The sequence below is a fragment of the Hyaena hyaena genome, unplaced genomic scaffold, assembly GCF_003009895.1.
Source record: "Hyaena hyaena isolate Hyena2069 unplaced genomic scaffold, ASM300989v1 scaffold_18, whole genome shotgun sequence".
Taxonomy (NCBI): domain Eukaryota; kingdom Metazoa; phylum Chordata; class Mammalia; order Carnivora; family Hyaenidae; genus Hyaena; species Hyaena hyaena.
This window is the reverse complement of record NW_024080649.1, coordinates 3,263,580-3,288,634: the sequence shown is the minus strand read 5'-3', so window position 1 is coordinate 3,288,634 and position 25,055 is coordinate 3,263,580. Positions and strand designations below refer to the sequence as shown.

Below are 25,055 nucleotides of genomic sequence, written 5' to 3'. Positions count from 1 at the left end.
ATTAAACTATACCTAATTATATCTCTCTGATGGCACTGTGGCATTACACTAAAGCTCTGATTTCAAGCAATCATAGAAACAATCCATATGTGAAGGAAAATTCCTGGTTCTGAAAGCTACTATTTTTTAAATTGATCAGGAATCTCCAAATAATGATCTTCTATCCAAAATGACAAGTGAAAAAATTAAATTGATAAGTTTAGTATTCAACTTAATGTTTTATCTTCAAAAAATTTTTACATGATTTCACTTGATAAAACTGTCAAAATAAGGTCTCATTCTGAAAATTAATACATATTAATGTATGTATTAATACATACATATACATACATATGTATATGTATGCTTGTTTCTAATTCTTTTTTTTTAATGTTTATTTAATTTTGAGAAAGGAAGAGTGAGCAGAGAGAGGGACAGAGGATCAGAAGCAGGCTCTGTGTTGACAGCACAGAGATGCAGGGCTCGAACTCACATACTGTGAGATCATGACCTGAGCTGAAGTTGGATGCTCAACTGACTGAGCCACCCAGGTGTCCCTGTGGTCTGTGTTTTGCCAATTTTGCCATACATGCAGGGCTCAATACCACGAACTATGAGAGCATGACCTGAGCCCAGATAAAGAGTTGGTTGCTTAACCGACTGAGCCACCCAGGCACCCCTCCTTTGTTAACATTAGCTAAGTGACCTTGGGCAAATTATGTAATTTCTCTGGAACCTTGGTTGCCTCATCTATGAAGTAAGAATAATAAATTACCTACCTCACAGAGTTTGGAAACAGTGTCAGTAAAGAGTATGGCATTTTGCCTGCACTTAATATATATTCAATAAATGTTAGCTATTGTTACCCATTATAGTTTTGTAAGTCTTCCTGTAGTTGAATGAGATAAACTTGGCAGATTACTCACTGCTGCATACTCCTCACTAACCTACTCTGAAAGTGTTCATGGTCAGAAATTAAAACGACAAGCATAATGAACATGTTAAGTATGTGAATGCTGCATTTTACTATACATATATATATATATATATATAGCAAAATATATATATATATACACATACACATATATATATAAACCCACTGTATTTGATTAAGTATTTTTCATTTCATTTTAAATTTCATTTGATTTAACTCACAGGAATTTCATGGCAGAAAAGTACAAATAAAGGCTAAAATTATAAGAATAAACCAATGGCCATTATATAATTGACATTTTCATATATAATGGCAAAAAAGCATTATCACTGAGTATCTACTTGTGTTAGAAATCTATTAAGAAAAAAGCCTACTTGATTCTGGCCCTATCGCCATGTGTCAGCCACCTGAGGTATTATAGGCTGGGCGTGGAGTAAAGCATGCAAGATGGAAAAAAAAATACTAGACAGACAGAAAGAAAAAAATCTACTCTCACATTATAACATCCTGAAGCTATCTTCATTGTCTCTTCTGGTAAGGAGTGAATAAAAATGTCAGAAGAAAGAATAACTAAAAAAAACTAAAGAAACTTTACAAATGTTAACCTTTTTCAAAATACTTCAAATTTTGGTCTCTTTAGTTTCAAAATTTCAATGTCAAATACTAAACTTGGTAGCAAGAAGCTTTATAAACTCTATTTTACATAAATTATTGTATTTTATACTTTTTAAGATTTTTAACCTTGAGGAATGAAAAATAAAACAAAAATCTCCTCTACTTCAACATATGTTTATTTTTTATTTTATTCTTTTTTATTTAAAAAATTTTTTTTAAATATTTTTATTTATTTCTAGGAGAGAGAGAGAGAGACAGTGTGAACAGGGGAGGGTCAGAAGAGAGAGGGAGACACAGACTCTGAAATAGGCTCCAGGCTCTGAGGTGGCAGTCAGCACAGAGCCCGACGCGGGGCTCGAACCCACGAACCGCGAGATCATGACCTAAGTGAAAGTCGGACGCTTAACCGACTAAGCCACCCAGGCACCCCCAACATATGTTTAAAAAAAAGTTTGGTCATATGGTGAATAAAGGGAAATATCAGCTTGGGAAACAAGCATTCAGTGAAGTTAAATACACATTTATTTAGTGATATGGAAGATACCCTGCTAAGTGTTCCAAGTATGTGAGAGAAAACCAAAGATTTGCTAGAGAAAATATATAGGATAACCTATTAATAATTTTTGGAAAGAATCAACTTGGTACCTTTCATGGCCTCTTCAAAAGAGCAAGGTCTTGAAGGACTAGATATTTCTTTCTTCACATTTACATTCAAAGCACCAGCTGCTGCTATTAAAGCAAAACAAAACAAAAAGATTGATGTATTTATTTAAATTTGTCCATAAAAAGATGTGTATCTTAAAGTTCCTTCATCAGAATATTTCCCACAAGACATTATTAAATTATTTGTTTAACAGAAAATCTAGGCAGAGATGAGTTTTTATAACTACCAGTCGATGCTTTAAAATTTACCAACGGAGTGGGCAGCAGCACACACTCATCAAAACAAAAGCAACAGTTAACTTTAAAACATCCTTCTTGTAACAGTATTCACATTAAGGATAAATGATGAGAAGACTGATATGAAACTTTTAAAACTGATCAAATACACTGGAACACTAGTATGAAAAAAAGTTCACAATTCATCTACATAAATGATTTATTAAAAAATACTGATTGAGAAACATTAGTCAATTTAGTTGAACTGAATTTTTAAACACCTGTGATGAACATATAGAATTTAGAGCATTACAATTATTCCTTTTGTAAAGCTATGGAAAAAATCTTTGTGCATTATTAATGGAGAATTGCAGGACTATTATTACATCTGGTCATATCAACTATATCTACTATGGCAACTTAAAGTATTTTTAATTACATTTATTTATTTCTGAGAGAAACAAGAGACAGAGACAAAGCACAAGCCGGGGAGGGGCAGGGGGAGAGAGACAGAATCTGAAGCAGGCTCCAGGCTCAAAGCTGTTAGCACAGAGCCTGAACTGGGGCCTGAACTCACCAACTGTGAGATCATGACCTGAACTGAAGTTGGATGCTCAACCAACTGAGCCACCCAGGTGCACTGGCAACTTTAAATTTAATAGGCCTAAGAACAGAGTTTAGTTCTGAAATGATAAAGTTAAGTAAATTCCAGGCTCTCACTTCAAATGACTATACAATTATTTTATTTAAATATTTTAATTTCTATATTTCAAGGTATTTATTTTATATCCCCTCACTTATTCAGAATGGGAACTGAATGACCTTATTTACAATTTCTTTTTGTTTTTTTTTTAAGGTTTATTTATTTTGAGAGAGAAAGAGAAAGCACAGAAACACATAGAAAGGTCAGAGAAAGAATCCAAAGGAGGCAGCAATGACAGTGCAGAGCCCAATATGGGGCTCGAACTCACAAACCATGAGAGCATTACATGAGTGGAAACTAAGAACCAGTCGCTTAACTGACTGACCCACCCAGGTACCCCACAATTTCTTATTTTTGACATGACAATGTGAAATGCTATTTATAAAGATACTATATAAAGCTAGTTAATTGTGAATAAAGAGACAAAATGTACACATCTAAGAATGAAGTAATTTATCTTAGTGTGCTACACAGAAGGTCCAACAAATGATATACAGGGAGATGAATGGAAAAGAAATCCACAGACAGTTTTATTTATTTATTTTTAAAGATTGTTTTATTTTCTTTTTTAGATTTTTAAATTTTTTATTTTTAAGTAATCTCTACTCCCAACACGCAGCTCAAAGATCAAGAGTTGCACGCTCTTCCAACGGAGTCAGCCAGATGTCCTTCTAGATAGTTTTAAAGGGTAACATTAATTCTAACAATTCTTGCTGCCATATCCAGCTTGGACTCCTAAGCATCCTGATAATCCTAAATTCAAATCTGGCCTTCAAGGCTGATATGAAAGTATCTTGGTCAAATTAGGAGGATGGATATACTTAATTAGCCAGTTTACTTATAACTTTCAAATATTTAGACAAATAGTATAATAGTCACCATTTCTACTCTGACTTAGGAATATTAGGGTAGGCCTAGTTTTTGCTGTTACAGTTATACACTGAATATTCAAATGTTTAACCACAGTCCTGAGATGAATCACAATAGCAACTGGATTATCATAATGAGATAGTGTGAATTTTCTATAACCAAGCTTTCCTGAAGTCCTAATCTCTCTCACATACACTTGAAAAGATTATCACATTTTATAAAACACAGGAAAGTGAAATTATGGGAAGATTCTTTAATTAGCTGTATCATAAAGACAGAAACGGAAGCATTACATCTTATCACAAAGTTTGCATACTACTATTTATTCAATTAAGAGTTTCTGAGAATGAATGCTATCTATAGAATACAAAATATGAAGGAAAAAAATTAAAAGAAAAAACATATGTTAATGATTGCCTAAATGTGGGCAAAAATAGCCAATTGGTATAGGCTATAAAGTAGAGGACTTAAAAGCTGTTTTATCTGACAATCTACCAAAGGGAAATTTTTTTTTTAAGTTTACTTATTTTTACTTTGAGAGAGAGAGACAGAGAGAGAAAGATACAGAGGATGTGAGCAGTGGAGGGGCAGACAGAGGGAGAAACCAAGAATCCCAAGCAGTCTCCTCTGTGCTGTCAGGGCAGAGCCCAGTTCAGGGTTCAAACTCACAAACCGTGAGATGATGACCTGAGCCAAAATCAGGAGATGGACGCTTAACCCACTAAGCCACCCAGGTGCCCTGGGAAATTTCTAATAATCAGCATTTATCACTAAGAAACGAAGATTCTTAGTGCTAACGCTAAGCACTTTAAAATCTTGATGTTTTCATAATTAATCAATAAAAACAAACAAATGACAGCAAAACCTCAGTATTTTCAGGATTGCAAAATCTTTACCCTTATCACACATACACACTTCCTTCTTCCCTTCCCATATAAATGATATAGCAGCTCATTAGGAAGAATGTTCTGTTGTACCAATTATGCCAGCTTTTGCTGCATGAGTAAGCTCCTTGTCACAAAAAATATTAAATGCCACTATTTAGTAATTAGCATTTAGTAAAGTGCTTGAACTACTACCAGTTTTAAATAAAACTTTCTTTGATTTTTAAGACCTTCCTAGAAAAAAAGCAATCAAATATGTGGTCCTTGAGTATCTTCTCTTTCTTATTTTTGTTGAAACCATTATATTATTTCTAAACTTTGCCTTTTTCTGTCTGAAAATTTTACTGCCTGTCTTTTATTCTGAGGCAAATATTAATTTCATTAATGTTACATATATTGTGGCATACTTGTATAGCAGACTAGTGTATAATAAGCAATGCTGTGAAATCCAGACATATTTTTAAAAAGGGGAGAGATACATTAACTGATAGAACTATTATCAAGACTAGTTATAACTCTGCCCTAGCTATTGTTTCCACTACTTTTTCTTGCCAGGACTTTATTTCCCTGCCACCTTTATTTACTCTGTACCTTACTGATTCCGGAACTATTTGGGAATAACATAAATAATAAACTTATAAATATGGAAGAACTGCGAATTCTGACATATGCCTGAGACTGGAATGAATTGAAGCAATGGTAAACATGGCAGAAATTATTAAGCCTACATCAATGGCACATGTAAAGAATTTGATTTTCTAAAATATTCTCCCTATTTTTGCTAGGAAAAGGCTTCTCTTTTTCAGGAGACTAAATGAATAAAGGCAAAAAATTCTTAAGAGGGGCGCCTGGGTAGCTCTGTTGGTTAAGAGTCCAATTTTGGCTCAGGTCATGATCCCACAGTTCACGAGTTCGAGCCCTGCATTGGGCTCTGCTGTCAGTGCAGAGCCTGCTTCGGATCCTCTGTCCCTCTCTTCCTCAGCCTCTCCCCTGCTCTCTCTCTCAAAAATAAATAAACATTAAAAAAAATTCTTAAGATACTTCTTACCCAGAGATCTTCTAACCATTTAGCATTACAATTGCTCTTATTCCTCCGGTTTCTAAAGCAACTATTTTACCTAAATTCTTAAATTTATATTTAAAATATTTATTAACCAGCAGTCTTTGATGTTTTTGACTACACAAATTAGAAAATGTTATAGGCATATAACTCTATTTGTGATTTTATCATTTATCAATCCAAGCCTATCTTTCACCTCTCCCAAAATGCAGCCTATAAGCCAGACTCAAACTAAACTATTAGCATTTTCCCAAAGTTGTCACTTTGACCTTTCTGCACAAAAAAGGTCCTTAATGAATGGCAATTCTTACTAAGAAGTAATCTGCATGGTGTAATTCTGAAAAGTAGGACTTCAGAGCATTCCTAGCTTTTCTTACACCAGGAGAGCATAAGGCAGAAATGACAACCTTAATGTAACAGCAAAAGCAGTGTTTGGTGGCCATCTTCTTAGGAAATAATGTCCTTAGTATCAATTCATCTTAGCATACAACGTTTTCATTTTGGTTGGTTGGATTTCAATTGCTTCCAAAGAACCAGAAAAAATTATTGGTTTTGATGAGAATTCTTTGTTTTGACATACCTGGGTCTGGAGTGTAAGTGAATGGCTGAACATCATGAGATCTTCCAGCATTGGTCACTACATATATTCCCACAGATACTGGCAAAGTTATATGTTGGTCATGATATGGGGGAACCTTCACAATAAGATGATTCTAAATTTAAAGGAAATAACAAGAGTCAAAAAAGAAACAATATTTAAATTAAAAATTTGAAGTAAAAATTTATAATTAAGTACATTTCCTGTTAGTGGTAAAGTGTAAAAAGTCTGACTAGGGGAAAAAATGTATTTTAAAGCTCAGATTCACAGCCATCAGGACATTAATCTTAAAACTGTCTTTAATGTTTTTACAATGGCTTACAAGGTGCTTTTCCTGTCAACCATATCTCTTTTCCATTCTCTCCCAGCTTGTTACACTCTGGCTACACTGATCTTCTCAGTCCATTCTTTTAATATACTAAATTCATTTTTTTTTTTTTTTTTTTTACCTCAGAGGCATTACAACTTCCTGGTCTCTCCCACTGGAATGTTCTTCCTTCACCTCTTCAAATGGCTAGTTCCTTATCCATTTTCAGGGCTTATTCAAATGTTACCTCTACAGAGAAGCCTTCTAGGACCATCCTATCTAAAGTAGGTAAAGTAACCCTCCCAACCTGGTTACATAATCTTGTTTATTTCTAAAACAGCATTTAGCACCACTTGAAATTACTGTGGTTATTTGCTTGTTTTTTGTCTCTCACCAATCACAAGAATGTAAGCTCCTAGGATGTTTTCTTTTTCATTCTATATTCACTGTTAAGCACCTTACACAAAATACATTCAAATATATTTGTTGAATAAAAGAATGAATAAATTTCAAGGGAAAAATATGTCCATCAAGCACAATGTCAGTTATGATATATTTTGTACAACATTAATTGTGAAATGTACTTTGCAATGCAATTTTTACACTGCTTCCTAATCACGTTCTCATTTTAAGTCAAACAGAGTTTGGTGTACTCAAACCCGAGCAAATCAGTTATTTTTTGTCAGAATAGTGGCAGAAGCATCGTTATAGAAAAAAGTTCATAAATGGTTCACCAGCACTTACTCAAGGCGTGATACCACTGAGTATCTTGGAAGATACCATTAATCGTATCTGACTTATGCCCTTCTTCCCTAGTACATTACAATACTGGAAAGGAATATTAAGGGGTAATGATTATGTTTTTCTACTGAGGATGTGAACATGCAGGTGGCCAATGGCGACAACTGGGGGTGATGTGGTTTGGTGACATTTTTTATTTAGCTAGACTATAGTTGGTTGATTCAGCTGAACAGATCAAGTGACAAGTGGTATCAAGGTCAATGTTTCAATTTCCGAGCATTTTTTAAATTTTTTTATTTTTTTTTTAATGTTTTATTTATTTCTTAGGAGAGAGAGAGAGACAGCGTGAGCAGGGGAGGGTCAGAGAGAGAGGGAATCACAGATTCCGAAACAGGCTCCAGGCTCTGAGCTGGCAGTCAGCACAGAGCCCGATGCGGGGCTCGAACCCACGAACCGCGAGATCATGACCCAAACGAAAGTCGGACGCTTAACCGACTAAGCCACCCAGGCGCCCCTCAATTTCCGAGCACTTAATTTGTTTCTAAGCTATCTTAAAACACTCTGACATAGTCAAAACAGCTTCTGACTTATAGCAATTAGGTTTCTTAGGCCCAGTTAGCCATCTCAAAAACAAAACAAAACACATTTTTAAGCAAGGTGAAAAAACATGTGTTATGTGTGTATGTCCTCAGATACTGGGGGACAAAAATCAGAGAGCACAAATTCAGTTGTTCACGAGGTCATCAAAAATGTACCTGCAATGATCCAATTTCTAAGAAACAGTTCTTAAATCTGGTCTACTCTTAATTTTACTCTTTTGTTTAAACACTGTAACTATGTCAGAAACTAACTACAGTTAAAGAGATGATTGAATGGATGTTCTTGTGAGGTATCCTCCTAGTTTTTATTTTAAAACTTTTAGGGGCGCCTGGGTGGCTCAGTTGGTTAAATGCCAACTTCGGCTCAGGTCATGATCTCAGTGTTCCTGAGTTTGAGCCCCACGTCAGGCTCCGTGCTGACAGCTCAGAGCCTGGAGCCTGCTTCAGATTCTGTGTCTCCCTCTCTCTCTGCTTCTCCCCTACTCACACTCGTCTCTCTCTCAAAAATAATACAGATTAAAAAAACCTTTTATTATACTTGCTTTGGACAGCATACCTAAGCTTAATTTGAAATCTTTAAAAAACCAGAGGGCCTGGATAGCTCAGCTGGGTAAGTGTCTGACTTTGGCTCAGGTCGTGATCTCATGGTTCATGAGTTTGGGCCCTGTATCAGACTCTCTGCTGACAGCTCAGAGCCTAGAGCCTGCTTTGGATTCTGTGTCTCCTTCTCTGCCCCTCTCCCACTTGTACTCTGTCTCTCTCAAAAAGAAACATTAAAAATTTTTTAAAAAATGAAATCTTTATTTTTTTAAGTTTATTTATTTTTGAAAGAGAAAGAGACAGAGTAAGAGTGGAGGGAGGGGCAGAGAGAGAGAATCTGAAACAGACTCCAGGCTCTGAGCTATCAGCATAGAGCTCAACGCGGGGCTCAAACTCACCAATCGTTAAGATCATGACACTGATTTTGCAGCTGGGGATATGTATACATACATATAATTCAAGATATATAACAAAAAAAAATCCTATTAAAACTATTTGAAAAGTGGCGCCTGGGTGGCTCAGTCAGTTAAGCTTCCGACTTCAGCTCAGGTCATGATCTCACAGTTCAGGGTTCAAGACCTGCAATGAACTCTGTGCTGACAGCTCAGACCCTGGAGCCTGCTTTGGATTTTTTGTCTCCCTCTCTGCCCCTCACCCACTTGTGCTCTCTCTCTCTCAAAAATAAACATCAAAAAAATCTTTTAAACTGTTTGAAAATACATAACCTCTAAATTCTCAAGCCTTTGTTTGGTCTAGATGTTCCACAAAATTCTAAGGACCTCTTTTGGCATTTCTTCCAATAATTTTCTTTCCCTATTTATACTGATAATTCCATTTTCTTGAAAACTCCAAAGCTTCTCCTTGTTTTTTTGTTCTTTTACTCTGAAGAATTTAATAGAACCCAGGAGACTAAAGGTTGAGAAATGACAATGTATACAATTCTGTATTTTTGATACACTAATGCCTGTTTCATGTTTTATAAAACAAGTTATTCTTGAATTGTATATACTTCCTAGTTTCTAATACACTGGTTTTTAGCTTCTAGTGCCCTTTTAATTTTTATTTTAAAAGTTTATTTCTTTAGAGGTGACTTGGGTTTAGGGCTAAGTCAGTTAAGAATCCTGCTCAGGATTCTCCTTCTCTCTCTTGCAAACTTTTACTGATTTATTATTAATATTTATTTATTTATTTATTTTGAGAGGAAGCAAGAAAGAGAGAGAGAGAAAAAGTGCACATGAGGTGAGAAAGGGCAGAGAGAGAGAAAGACAGAATCCCAAGCAGATTCTATGCTGGCAGAGCCTGCCATGGGACTTGACCCCACAAACCTTAGATCATGACCTGAGCCCAAACCAAGAGTCCAATGCTTAACCAAATGAGCCACCCAGGCACACCTCTAGTTCTCTGTATTATTATTACTTTTTAAAGTTTATTTATTTTAAGAGAGAGGGGGATAGAGACAACACAAGTAGATGAGGGGCAGAGAGAAAGGGAGCGAGAAAGAACCCCAAGCTGGCTTTGCAGTGTCATTGTGGAGCCTGACGTGGGGCTTAAACTCATGAACCATGAGATCATGATCCGAGCTGAAACCAAGAGTCAGACACTTAACTGAATGAGCCATCCAGGTGCACCCCACCTCTAGTTCCCTTTCTGAATCACTCCATATTTCTCTCTTGCTTTCTTTCAAAACAAACTTACCTTTAAGACTATATGTAAATGTACATATATAAAGAGGAAAAAGACTATCTATATCTATATCTATATCTATATCTATATCTATATCTATATAGATATGCAAGAGAGATCTCTTAGAGATTGATCTTTAAGGTACATAGCTTTTATAAATATTTAATAGGCAATTCTTTCAGAATTCATTTGAAATTATTAAAATGGGGGGCACCTGGGTGGCTTAGTTGGTTAAGCGTCCGACTTTCGCTTAGGTCATGATCTCACGGTTCGTGGGTTCGAGCCCTGCGTCGGGCTCTGTGCTGACTGCCAGCTCAGAGCCTGGAGCCTGTTTCAGAGCCTGTGACTCCCTCTCTCTCTGACCCTCCCCTGCTCACGCTGTCTCTCTCTCTCTCTCTCTCTCCTAGAAATAAATAAAACATTAAAAAAAATTTTTTTTAAAAAGAAATTATTAAAATGATAATAAATATAATGACCCTGTGCCTATCACATTTGGTATACATGAGTATGAGACCTATTATGGCTTTAATAGAAGAGCCAAATATTAAAGAACTGTTTTCCTAGACTTCATTAATCTCAATTTTTAAATAATAAAAGAATTTAATACTTGAGGAGTTGATTTTGGAGTGGCATATGAAGTCATTACAATTACTCAAGAATTGTAATTTGCAAAGTTATCTTTATTTTTAAGTATTTTTAAAGTTCACTTCTTTATTTTGAGAGAGAAACAGTGCGAGAACACACAAAAGGGGCAGAGAGAGAATCCCAAGCAGGCTCTGCACTCTCAGTACAGAGCCCTACACAGGGCTTGAAGTCACAAACTGCAAGATCATGACCTGAGCAAAATCAAGAGTCAGATGATTAACCAACTGAGTCACCCAGGTGTCCCAGCACGGTTACCTTTAACTGGTCTTTTCTACTATACCATCTTTTGATCAATTTTTAATATTGTAGAGGTCCTTTCAGCTTTTCTATATAGGCCTGATATGTCTTTACTGACCATAATTTCTTTTCTTTTGTTTTTTGAGTATCCTTCCCTCTAAATGTTTCATTTTTTTTTTTAATGTTTATTTATTTCTAGGAGACAGAGAGAGAGAGACAGCGTGAGCAGGGGAGGGTCAGAGAGAGAGAGGGAGTCACAGACTGAAACAGGCTCCAGGCTCTGAGCTGGCAGTCAGCACAGAGCAGCACAGAGCCTGACGCGGGGCTCGAACCCACGAACCGTGAGATCATGACCTAAGCGAAAGTCGGACTCTTAACCAACTAAGCCACCAGGCACCCCTAAATGTTTAATTTTTTTGTAATAGATTTTATTTTTTTTTAGGTAATCTCTACATGTGAGGCTCAAAACCACAACCCCTAGATCAAGAGTCACATGCTCCACTGACTGAGCCAGCCAAACACTTCCTAAATGTTAATTTTTAAAATTTTAATATAATCTATTGGATCAATTCTTTATATCTCCACTGTGATCCCATTCTAAAACACTCCCCAGAAAGTCCCTTAAGAAAAAAAAGGAGAGAAACTTCTCTGAAGATGAAAACTTACAAATGAAGAGCAGAATCACAGAATTAATGAAAAATCATACTATGTTTTAATTTGTTATACATACTTGCTTCCAAAAACCCCAGGACCTCTAGACAGAGCTACCAAGTAAGGACATTAATTCCTTTTTATTCCATCATGTCTTATTTTTATGATTATTCTTCTTTAATCTATGGTAGCTGGCATTAACTACCCAGCAAAAAAGTGCTTTAAGAATATTAACTACCCCATGTCTCGAAGGTAAAGAAGGAAGGAAGGAAAAAAGGATGAAAGGAAAGAATGGAGGAGAAAGGAAGAGGGAGAGGAGGAGGTAGACGAAGAAGAGAAGGAGAAGGAGGGAGGAAAAGGAACAACGACTTCTTAATATTTAGTTTTATATGAGACAGCAACTTACAACTATAATTTGTTTGGGGACATCTTATTAATACTTTGTACAATTTATAGGGTGAGTTTCTCAGTCTCCAGAATTAGTTTTCTTATCTAAAAAACTGCATTACAGGATAAGATAATAGAAAGAAAGATAGAATATTACTAGCAAGGGAGTTTACATTTATCTAACCAACTCATCAAAACCCAAAACACGTTTATGGCACACACAGAAGTATTGCATGGATAAATTATCCTTCAGTCAGGACGAAAACTATAGGCATGTAAAAACCTGGGTGGAATTAGGGTTTGAAGTGCCCTCAGGAAGAAAAAGGAACCACAGACCCCAGAGTCCTCTTTTTCTTCAAAGTAAATAAAATGAACTAACAAGTTTTTTATGAGTATCTGTTAAGTGCTTAATATTATGAGGAAGAAAGAAGAGTCATATCACATTGCCCCTAACCTCTAGAAGTCCTCCAGAGGAAGCCTCTGTTGTTCGTGGAGAAGGGGAATGGTCTGATCCTGCAAGTTATATAAGAAGTCATAAAATGTTGGAGTCAGAAGGAACCTCAAATAATCTAGTAAAAAAAATTTTTTTGAGAGAGAAGAGGTACAAGTGAGTGAGTGGTAGAGACAGAGAGACAAAGAGGGAGAGAGAAGCAGGGCTCACCTGAAGCAGGGCTCATGTTAGCCTTAAGTGGGGCTCAAGCTTACTCAATGTAGGACTCGAACTCATGAATGGTGAGATCATGACCTGAGCCAGTGTCAGATGCTTAACAACTGAGCCACCCGGGTGCCCCAATCTAGTAAAATTTTATAGATTAAAAACACAAAAGTGTTTTCTAGCTTATTTAGGTAACAAAGACTGTTAATGATAAAGCAAGTGCTAGAACAGAGTCTTAACTCTCAGTTAAGACAGAGAGTGCCCAGGGGTGTCTGGGTGGATCATTTGGTTAAGAGGCTAACTTCGGCTCAGGTCTTGATCTCACGATTTGTGAGTTTGAGCCCTGCATGAGGCTCTCTGCTGTCAGCATGGAGCCTGCTTCAGATTCTCTGTCCCCCCTGCTTGGGATCTCTCTTTTTCTCAAAAATAAATAAAAAACATTATTTTAATATTTTTAATAAATTAATATTTATCATTTATGAGTTAATAAATTTAACATTTAATAAATATAAAAAAAAAGACAGATTGCCTGATGGTATATGTGACAAAAGAATGACCGTTAAGTCCTACTATCTCATTTTGACAGCATGTGGCAGCATAAACCTAGAGAAAAACTTTCTACAAAGCACTTGTCTATGTAGTTCCACTTTATATGACACCTTGTAGTAAAGAATATACTTTACCCCAATTAAGGTCTAGTTTTTGGTCATCTCGAAGACCCTGGAATTTCCTGTCTGACAGTAGTATCCCTGAATGGGGCCTCTGACTGCTGAATAGTCTAACAATGCGATTTTTAAAAAATATTTTATTTATTTTTGCTAGATACAGAGAAAGATGAAGCATGAGCAGGGGAGGGGCAGAGAGAGAGAGGGAGAGGGAGACACAGAATCTGAAACAGGCTCCAGGCCCTGAGCTGTCAGTACAGAGCCTGAGCGGGGCTTGGACCCACAAACTGTGAGATCATGACCTGAGCCAAAATTGGACACCCAACCAACTGAGCCACCCAGACGCCCCAACAATGTGATTTATGAAGGGGACTTTGGAATATGTTATATCAGTTCCAACCTCTAGTGGAACTGGAAGCTCAAGATTAGCTATATGGGCAGTATGTAACTGGGCCCAAACAAAAACTGTGGACACCAATGTCTTGGGTGAACTTCCTGATTGATAATACTCTGCACACTGTCACACATGGATGTGCTGAGAGTGTAAGGTATCCCTGAGGGCAACGAAAGCTTTGCCTTCGGGATCTTCCCAGACCTTGCTCTATGCTGGTTCTTTCCCTTTAGCTGGTTCTGATTTGTGTACTTTTGCTGTAATAAAACTGAAATTAAACATAGTGCATCGTGACTTGTGTAAGTTATTCTAGCAAATCTGAGTGGGGAGTGGGAATCCCTAAATTTGAAATCAATTGTTAAAAAACGAGAGTGGTCAGGAAACCACTGAACTTGTGGCTGGTATCTGAAGTGAGGGCAGCCCTAGGGAATACTGTGGCCCTTAGCTTTGAATTTGGCAATATGTAATAATGGATATACATCTTAAATTTAGCATTTTATGGTTAAGTTTTATGCTTTGGGTATTTTACACATTAGTTTGTTCTTGTTTTGCTCTCTGCGATATACACCTAAATATGTCACCCTTCTACATATGCCTTCTATCTGCTTTGCTCATAAATTTATCCTTGTCTTCTCTGCTAGTACCAACTTCTGTAAGTTTGATATCATTTGTTCTACATCCTAATTCTTAAGTCAGTTTTTTATCCTTGTTTTCAATCTCTTTTTCCTTGTTATTTTGAGAATAACATACATGGTGAAGTCCTACAAATATAGACTCTTTAATAGAAGTATAACAAATAGTGCCTCTGCAAAAAAGTAACTGACAAACATAAAACACTTGACACACAGCAGGTACTCAACAAATACGTTTACCTTTGATTTAACCAAATAGTAGGTTAAGATAATCCAAATGCTCTGAGCAAAGAAATTTTAGAAAGGAAATGTCTCATTTGTAAACAATTATAATTTACCAATGCTTCTAATTTTTAAAAATAGAGAACTGTAGAAATAATTCTATTTCAATTAAAGAAACTCAAGAAAGAAACCTAAATGATTTATATGAAACCCACATAAAGAAGAAATTTAATCTGTTCATTCAGGAAAATTTCAGAACAAAACTGAATTTCTCAGAGAGTAAACAATTAAACTAAAAACAAAACAAACTACAGAAAGGCTTAAATTATACCTGATGAAATAATTCCATGTCAATTTCAGCTTCTGACTTCCAAGAGTTTTCATCTGAAATAAAAATAGTAATTTACTAAAATTTTGAAACTTTTTTACTTTGTAACTATTATTTTATCTTTATAACAAAGTATAATGTGTGACAATCTCAGTACCAGTACTATGCCTACTTACCAGAAATATTTTCTTGGAAAATAACTTTAGTTCCTTTCAGAAAGTTCTTGCCGATTAAAAATACTTCTTCCTCTCCTTTCACTGAACAGCTATGCAAGCTTTTCTTTAGGATTTCTGGCACTCCTGCTGGCTGAGCTGTGGGTACACAGAAGCATTCCATAAAAAGAACCGCCAACACGTATTTCTTTTCTAAAATCAACTCAATTATCCAGTTCTAAAGAAGCCATCTTTGTTGACCCCTGAGTTTTACTTCCTTTACTGTGCAAAATAACTTTCACCCTAACAGAAAAAATACAACAACAGAAAGGCCCTATTAATTTTTAGTAATGCTTAAAAGATTTTGTAGGGATGGATTAATGTCTAAGATGAGGTTTTCATTATTATATGTCATCTTTGTTTTCTCATTATGTGAATAATAAAGTTCTAAAATGTGAACTCAGTCATTTTTTGTCTTAATAATATTTTTTAAAAATTCTGTTTAAAAACAAGCTTGTCCCACAATCCTAACCTCAAAAATGTCAGCTATGCTTTGCCATTACAGTACAAGATTTCTGAGGCAATGTGTGCCTCTGAGTGGTACTGATGGTTTCTTTAAGGATCTACACCCAGGACTCAGAGGCCTCATACCAGAAGAACACCTAAAAACAGACTGAATCCAGTTTAGAATAGTTTTTCCTACCAGGGGATGTCCCTAAATTAGGATAACATGAGCTTAAGAAATAAAATGCACTGGTTTTTAAATTTTTAGACTAACTAACCACTGCTAAAATTAACAAGGAAGTTGAGGGGTGCCTGGGTGGCCCAGTCAGTTAAGTGGCTGACTTCAGCTCAGGCCACGATCTCATGGTTTTTGGGTTTGAGCCCTGTGCTGGCCTCTGTGCTGACGGCTCAGCGCCTGGAGCCTGATTGAGATTCTGTGTCTCCCGCTCTCTCTCTCTACCCCTCCCTCACTCGTATTTTGTCTCTCTCTCTCAAAAATAAACAAACATTAAAAAAAAAACAAAAAACACAAAGAAGTTGAAAGGTACTGGGGCACCAGATCTAATGAATTAATTATAATTAGCCTACCAACTTCCTCATGCCAGGATTTCCATAAGAATTTAATAGGTATTGCTTAGCAAAACAGGTTTCAAGGTCTAGTAAATCTGGGAAATATTGGCTTCAAGTTAAATGAACAAAATTAATATTCAATATACACTATAAATAAATATGCAAGAAATGAGTATAGTATACAGTTACTCCAATATATTTTGACTCCAGAAACATTCTTCTTCACTGACACCTAAGAACTGGTTTTCTACCAAAGTACTTTCTGGGATGCTGGTGTTCGCAAATAAATACCAGTTAAGTACTCAAAAAAACTGCTCCCCGGGAGGTTAAGCACTTTGACACAGATTATACAATTTGGTGTTTTAGTAAACCCTCACAACATATGCACTGCAAAGGTAAATATGGCTTGTACAACTCACCAACTTCTAAATTAGTAAGATATTTCACTAAATTTAGGGAAAGTTTTTTTCTTAGACACTTCTATATTTAAATAGTTTTATCTTTATAAAAATATAATATGGGAAATACTTATGTCAAAACTTCACTGCCTCTCTTTCTCTAGGTCCTTCCTCGTAGACAGGCTATAATTCTTGCCCCACTGACATCAGGATTGGCCATGTGCCTTGTTTGTATAATGAAATGTGAACTGAAATAACACGCCAGTTCTAAGGAAAAGCTTTATAAGAACCTCACATGGTTCCACCATTTCCTTTTTTCTTCTGCTACAAAAATGGCAAAGTTCCAGATAAGGGCAGCTCTTCAGCCTGGATCCCACAGTGAAGAAAATGGATCCACTTCCAAACTGCAGTCAATATTATCATAAAGCGAGGGAGAAGTAGAACTATTGTTGAATGCCACTGAATTTTTTTGTTACTGCAACATCATTTAGCCTCACTTATTGATACCAACTAGTAAGTATCCTTATTAAATATTTAAACAGCAAATGACATTTTTAGCAATGTCTAAGAGTTTAAAAGATATTGTGAATGTATATCCATACATATTGCTTAGAACACATAGGATTAATGTATCAAGAGAAAGGAAATGGTTATTGGTCAAACGGTAGCAATTATATATCCCCTTTAAATGAAGAATTAACTAATTTATAGCTCTTTAATGATTATTTTTGAGAGAGACAGAGAGACAGAGAAACAGAGCATGAGCAAAGGAGGGAGGGCAGACAGACAAGGAGACACAGAATCTGAAGCAGGCTCCAGGCTCTGAGCTGTCAGCACAGAACTCAACAAGGGCTTGAACCCACAAAACGTGAGAACACGACCTGAGCCAAAGTCGGATACTTAATGGACTGAGTTGCCCAGGTGCCCCTAATTTATAGCTTTTTAGAGTAACTTTGGAACTAGATATTTGTTTTGAAAGGACATTAAAAAATACTAAATATTATTTTGAGTAGAAAACAATGAGAGGTGAAAAATTATCTGAACACGTTGTATTAACAAAATGAATGGAAAGTCTATAATCTTTTCCCCCATTTTCAAATACTATGTGGAAATTCCTCTTCAGTAGTGCTTATCAAAACTTTTTTTCACTATCTCATTTTTTTCCTTTTATGTATTAAGGTCATTAGATGGCCAAATGAGGCTTCTTTGAAGGTACAATGTGTATATATCTTCTACATACTTTTATTTACATTACACAAAGAACTAGTCTGTTACTGTTCAAGATAATTTAACTTTTAAATTTTGACCTTAAAAGGTCTTTTCTATTAAAAAGTTTAATGGTTACCTAACAGCCCAGCCACCATACTAAACACAAGTAAAGTCAGTATTATTTAAGCATTAACTGTTTTATTTTTAAGTAATTAGTAAACCAGTTCTTCAAAGTGATCACACTGCTTTAAAAATTATAACACAAAAAAGCAGCCACTTTCTGGTATTACAAAAACGATGTGCTTCTAGGTGCTTATCAAATAGTAGCCTCAAAAATAAAGTTGAAATGGAAAGAGCCTAAGTGTCCATCAACAGACGAATGGATCAAGAAGATGTGGTTTATCTATACCATGGAATACTACATGGCAATGAGAAAGAATGAAATCTGGCCATGTGTAGCAACATGGATGGACCTTGACAGTGTTATGCTGAGCGAAATAAGTCAGGCAGAGAAGGACAAATATCATATGTTTGCACGTATAGGAGGATTAGGAGGAACTTGACGGAGGACCATGGGGAAGAAGAAGGGGGGAAATGGTGGGGGAAAGGGAGAGAGGCAAAACATGAGAGACTCTTGAATGCTGACAAAAACTGAGGACTGATGGATGTGGGGGGGAGGAAGGATGAGCATGGAGGAGGACACTTGTGGGGATGAGCACTGAGTGTTATGTGGAAACTAATTTGACAATAAACTATTTGTAAAAAAAAAAAAAAAAAGTTGAAAAAGGGCACCTGGCTGGTTCAGTCAGGTAAGTGTCTGACTGGTTCAGTCAGGTAAGTGTCGGCTCAGGTTAGTTTGTGAGTTCGAGGCTTGCATTGGAATCTGTGCTGATAGCTCAGAGCCTGGAACCTGCTTTGGATTCTCTGTCTCCCTCTCTCTGCTCCTCACACTGTCTCTCTCTCTCTCTCAAAAATGAGTATTACATTAAGAAAATAAATAAAGCTGAAAAAATTAACGAATATCTGAATACTGAAAAACAACAAAGCAAGTGTTTCAAAGTGCCAAAAGAATTAGTAAAGTTTTTTAATAATGTCTCTGAAAAGATGGAAAAGTTTACTCAATGATATTACCCTTTTCCTAAAGTTGTGGCATACACAGAAACGGGTGAGGTGGAAACTTGTTAAATTCAGTCAGATTTAATACAATAAGCATAATAAGATAAAATCCAATATACGTTATAGTGAAGAAAGCTATTTCTTCTTACCTTGTGTATTTAAAAAATTAGTACTGGGGGTGGATACTAAAAAAGTATGCAAACTGATACTCTTAGTTTGATCTAGTATCACCAAATAATATAAACAATATAGCAAAACAAAAAAAAATATGTATCCCTGTATTGTCTGGAGAAATAAAAATATGTCAAGAATGTAAAAGGGGATAATTCTTCTATCCCCTTAAAAACAAACAAACAAACAAAAACAGACAATGGATCCAAAGGTCATTGTTAAACCAACAATTAGAAGCAGGACTTCTTTTTCAACATCACAAAGCACATAAATTCTGGCAATAGCCTTTCTTTCCACTGAGTGTTTCTAGTTGGAAGACGAAGTGTCTGTTTCCTCTCCTTCCTTCCAACTCTATCACCTTTTGGCCCCTCTTTCTTTTTACCTCCCTCTTATCTTCCTGTTTCCTTCTACCTCCCATTCCAATTCTAACCCTTCTTACTAACCAATTTCCTTTTCACCCCTCTTTTTGCTCCAATTGCTCAAACCTGCCAAAAAGGTTATATTCATGGAAATAAACATAAACCAAAAACCCATAATGGAACATTCTTATTTTTAATTTTTAAAATAAAAATATTTTTGGGTCCTTTGTTTCACTGTGTATTATTTATATGTTTACCTCTTCTTTTCCCTCATATCTCACTCCAGAGCCTAAGTGCAAGCCTCAAGCTTCCTAAAGTGGTCAGGTTAAAATTCAAATTCTTGGGGCACCTGGGTGGCTCAGTCGGTTGAGCATCTGACTTCGGCTCAGGTCATGATCTCACGGTTCGTGGGTTCGAGCCCTGCGTCGAGCTCTGTGCTAACAGCTAGCTCAGAGACTGGAGCCTGCTTTAGATTCTGTGTCTCCCTCTTTCTCTGACCCTCCCCTACTCACGTTGTCTCTCTCCCTCAGAAAAAAATAAAAAAGCATAAAAAAAATTCAAATTCTTTAGCTCAACACACAAGTCTTTATAAAGGAGATCTTGCCTAGCTCTACTAGCTTCAAATCTTACTACTTCTTCATAATATCTTTTTATTCCAATCATATCAAACTCTTCATCTAAACTCCGTCCTGCCTGGCTTACTTCTACTTGTCCTTCTAGATACTTAACAAGTGTTACCACCTCCAAACAAGATGTTCTTTCCTAATGTTTCCATTGTACCCTATTGATGCATCTATTGTTGCCTGTTTCTTTCTTTTTTTTTTTTTAAGAGAGCACATGCTCTTGAACATAGGCTCACTCTTCAGTATAGATATTCAAGTAAAATCCCCCAATACGAACTGAAATCTACTTTCTAAATTCATAAAGTATAAATTACACAACATAAATCTCCTAGATAGAGGAAAGAGTTCACTAATACAATCTCATTCTGTAATGACAGCCCTAACCATCCAGAGGCCATGACTAGGATGAAATGAATTGTTCAAACTTGGTTTCAGTACTGTAATTTTAAGTGATTATAATGGCAATATAGCATAGTGGCTAAAAGAGGCTGTGAATCCTGGTCTTACTATTTACTAGCTATGTGACCTTTGGGAAGTTATTTAATTTCTCTAAGTCTTAGTTTCATCAACTGTAGAGTGGAATCTATATAAGGTAATGGAGAGGAGGAAATGATACAATGCTTATAAAGTGTTTAACAAAAACCCCAGCATATAGTCAGAGTTCAAAGCATGTTAACTTTTATCAGTAGCTGTATATCCCTTCCACTGTGTGCTGCTGCTTCTAAGGGCCGTCATATCTACCCCCGACACAGCCTCCCTGAGAGATATACTTTTTGAAATATGGACATATATTATCCTTAATAGTGATAATTAACAAATGATAATAATTACAGATGAAATATTTCAGAAAATCATGTTTTCTATTTCTTTTGTATTCTCTAATACCTTTAGCTGGATATATTTATACCTTAACAATACCTTAAACAGAAAATGAAGAAATGACTAAACAAACTAATGAAAAAAAGAGCAAATGAGTAAATAAAGTTGGCAACTATTTTCCAGTCTCCACTAAAGTCGTATGATCTGAAATATTTAGCATCTCCTGGCTCTGGCCTCCAGGAGAGCGGCTATGGTCACGCTCAAAGTAGTAGATCACATTAAAAAAAAAAAAACCCTGAATATATGCCACTAAAATTGGAACTGCATCCTAGGAAGATTCAAGTTGGAACATATCACATATTATAGTAAATCCAAAATTGGAGAACCCCAATGAAAAAAGCTTAAGAACTCAATAAACCATCTACAGACTATTTATTTTGTCCCTATCTAAATACAATAGAATGGACATGGAATATATAACCTGTAAAAGCAGTCTATTTATAATTGCACATCACCCAGAAATAGCCTAAAAAATACCAGTATCAAAACAAATTTGTTATAATAACAAAACATAGAGAAATCCAACTGAGCTCTCTTGAGATCAGAAAGACATTTTAATACTTTTAAAAAATTAGAGTGCTTGCTAAGCTAAAGTATGGCTATAAACACTTTTGAGGTAAATTAAAAGAAAGGGAAAATAAGATTTACAAAGGATGAATAATATGACGAAACAAAAATACAATTACAAAGGCTCTGTAACTGTCCTAGGGGTAGCAAGGTCATAGTACCCAAAACAACCCAACAGGAAATTCAACTGAATGGAGCAGAGTCTATTCTGCTCTTCGGAATTCGGGTATAAATTACAATGAAGCAATGCCAAAGAAAATTAAACTCAATGAAAATCTTTTTTTTTTTTTTAATATTTTTATTTATTTCTAGGAGAGAGAGAGAGAGACAGCGTGAGCAGGGGAGGGTGAGAGAGAGAGGGAGTCACAGACTGAAACAGGCTCCAGGCTCTGAGCTGGCAGTCAGCACAGAGCCCGACGCGGGGCTCGAACCCACGAACCGCGAGATCATGACCTAAGCGAAAGTTGGACGCTTAACCGACTAAGCCACCCAGGCGCCCCCAATGAAAATCTTCTTAAGTGATATATAAAGGAAAAAATTTTCTATTTATCACTTGTAATAATACTCATTATGGGAAAGTAGAATATACTGTAAGGCACATACAACAATATGATTAAACACACACACACACACACACACACACACACACACACGTCATTTACTTCCTATGCCAAGATTAGCAAAATAAGAATTTCGATTCCCACTTCTGAAAACTATACTTCAATGCTCTAATTTGTAATCAGAACTCCAACTGCTGTATTTTACAAAGTTCTACTTACCTGAATGTTTCTTATGTTCTAATACAAAATAGACTTAGGATCACAGCAATTTATCACACAATGCAGGTACTGCAAAAAAATCCTTTGGCTTTGCAATTTACCTCAGGTAAACCATTCAAAGCACTTTTAAAAAAAGTTAAAAAAAATTTTTTTTTCATTTTAAGTAGGCTCCACATCCAATATGAGGCTTAAACTCATGACCCTGAGATCAAGAGTCACATGCTCTAGGGGTGCCTGGGTGGCTCAGTCAGTTAAGCATCCAACTTCGGCTCAGGTCATGATCTCACACAGTTTGTGGGTTCGAGCCCTGCGTCGGGCTCTGTGCTGACAGCTAGCTCAGAGCCTGGAGCCTGCTTCAGATTCCGTGTCTCCTTCTCTCTCTGACCGTCCCCTGCTCACACTGTCTCTCTCTCTCTCAGAAATAAATAAAACATTAAAAAAAATTAAAGAAAAATAAAAAAGAGTCACATGCTCTAGCATCTGAGCCAGCCAGGTGTTCCCTCAAATTACCTTTAAAATTAGTATGGGATAATAATAAGGAACTACAAAATACTACTTATCTTTTCAACTTTACTTGCAATTATCCCTGTGTAGTCTAGAAAATCTGACTACAACTTTCAAAATGCTTCAAATTTTGCATGATTACAAGTTACAGTCTATGAAACATCGGAAATTTAGCAATGCCTAAAAATTAATAGAAAACAAAACAAAACCCTTGATATAGATTTTCTTACTTACTACATAAAATTGGAGAAGAGGGTGTTTGCAGTGTCAAAGTGGAGCCATCTTTCCTTGTGATATTAACTCTAAAAACCAATCTGGCACGAGTGCTTTTTTTCTTGGAACCAGCAATTCCTATTCTGGCTTCAACGTCAGCATTCCTCAATTTCAATATCCCTACGCAGTCCACCCTAACACAGAAAAAAATACATTAACCAATATTTCCTGTTATATAAACAGCATAATATTCTTAACCAAGTAAGTTTCTTTTAACAAAATTTGCTAATTATTAATGTTTTGAATATGTAATACAATCTTAAGATTCCAAATTCAAAAAATACAGAAGGATAAATTCTCAATATTAATAATTTTTTAATCTTGACAACTTTTCATTTACAATAATAATGTAAAAATAGTAAAGTAAAATCACTATTCAAAATCTGAACATAAGTAATAGTTTATAAGAGATTCTTTTGCCATTTTTTTTGAGAGATAAAGAGAGAGTGTGCAAGCAGGGGAGGTGCAGAAAGAGAGGGAGAAAGAATGTCAAGTAGGCTCCACACCCAGCACAGAGCCCCACATATGCCTGATCTCACAACCACGAGATAAAGCCAAAATCAAGAGCCTTATACTTAACCGACTGAGCTACCTAAGCACCCTAGCCCATTTTTAAAATTTTATTTTAATTGATTAAAGTATGCTCAACATGGGGCTCAAACTCATGACCCTGAGATTAAGAGTCATATAGTCTACAAACTAGGCCAGCCAGGTGCCCCAATTGCTACTTTTAGAATATAAATGGGGGTGCCTGGGTGACTCTAGGTTAAGTATCCAACTCTGGCTCAGGTCATAATATTGGGTTCTTGAGTTCAAGCCCCACATTGGGCTCTGTGCTGGTGGTGTGGAACCTGCTTGGGATTCATTCCCCCCACCCTGCCCCTTCCCCATTTGCATGCTCTTCCTCGCTCTCAAAATAAATAAACTTGAAATAAATAAATAAATAGATAGATGGATAGATAAATGTAGCCTCTTTATTTTTGCAGCTAATTCAGATATTAAAATAGAAGCAATGAATTTTACTTAAAGAAAAAAAAAAAACTAGCACAAACTGTCCCCAAAAGAATGAAACACTACATAGCCATTAAAATACATGCTATAAAATGTTTACTATATGGAAAATGCTGATGGTAACTGAAAGCAAGGTCATAAAACAGTAGGTACAGTATTATTTCTATTTTATCAGAAAAAAAGGATGGAAAGATACATAACAAAACAGTGGTTATTTTGGGGAAGTTGGCATTTCAGAGGTATGTTCTTAGCTTTTTATTATTATTATTATTAATTTTTATTCATTTTTTATTTTTCTGTATTTTCAACTTATAAAGATACGTACTATTTTTATAATCAGTAACTCCCTTCCTTTCTTCCACTACATACATTTTTATAATTTTCAAAAGTTAAGAAACAAGTCTACTATTTTTCAAAAATTTTCTTTTCCAATTAACCTCTTATATTCAAAATGGCTTTCAAAAGGAAACTGAAAACTAAACACAGAAATGGCATTAGCTTTCCAATACAAATAATTACAACATAAGTCTACCTCTTATCAATATATATGTTGCTGTTATGGTTCAACTTTAGGATAAAAATCCTTAACAAAGGCTTAAGAAAAAAAATTTTTTTAATATAGCTTATTGTCAAATTGGTTTCCATACAACATCCAGTGCTTGTCCCAGCAAGTGCCCTTGTTAACGTCCATCACCCATTTTCCCCTCTCCCCTACCTCAGTTTGTTCTCAGTATT

The 25,055-nt window shown here is 35.8% G+C and overlaps 1 protein-coding gene across 6 annotated transcripts in view; it reads right to left on the bottom strand.

Annotated features, from left to right (window-relative positions):
• Positions 1–25,055, bottom strand: part of NFAT5 (nuclear factor of activated T cells 5) — a 113,796-nt gene that overhangs the window by 12,863 nt on the left and 75,878 nt on the right. For 4 of the 6 annotated variants that reach the window (XM_039222855.1, XM_039222867.1, XM_039222877.1 and 1 more), the window contains 5 exons: positions 23,271–23,443; positions 15,382–15,516; positions 15,209–15,261; positions 6,505–6,637; positions 2,174–2,257 (listed from right to left, as the gene is read on the bottom strand). In XM_039222855.1, coding sequence (XP_039078786.1) covers positions 2,174–2,257; positions 6,505–6,637; positions 15,209–15,261; positions 15,382–15,516; positions 23,271–23,443 — 578 coding nt within the window. The remainder of the gene's footprint in view (positions 1–2,173; positions 2,258–6,504; positions 6,638–15,208; positions 15,262–15,381; positions 15,517–23,270; positions 23,444–25,055) is intronic. The other 2 variants (XM_039222858.1, XM_039222872.1) reach the window with 1 other exon arrangement.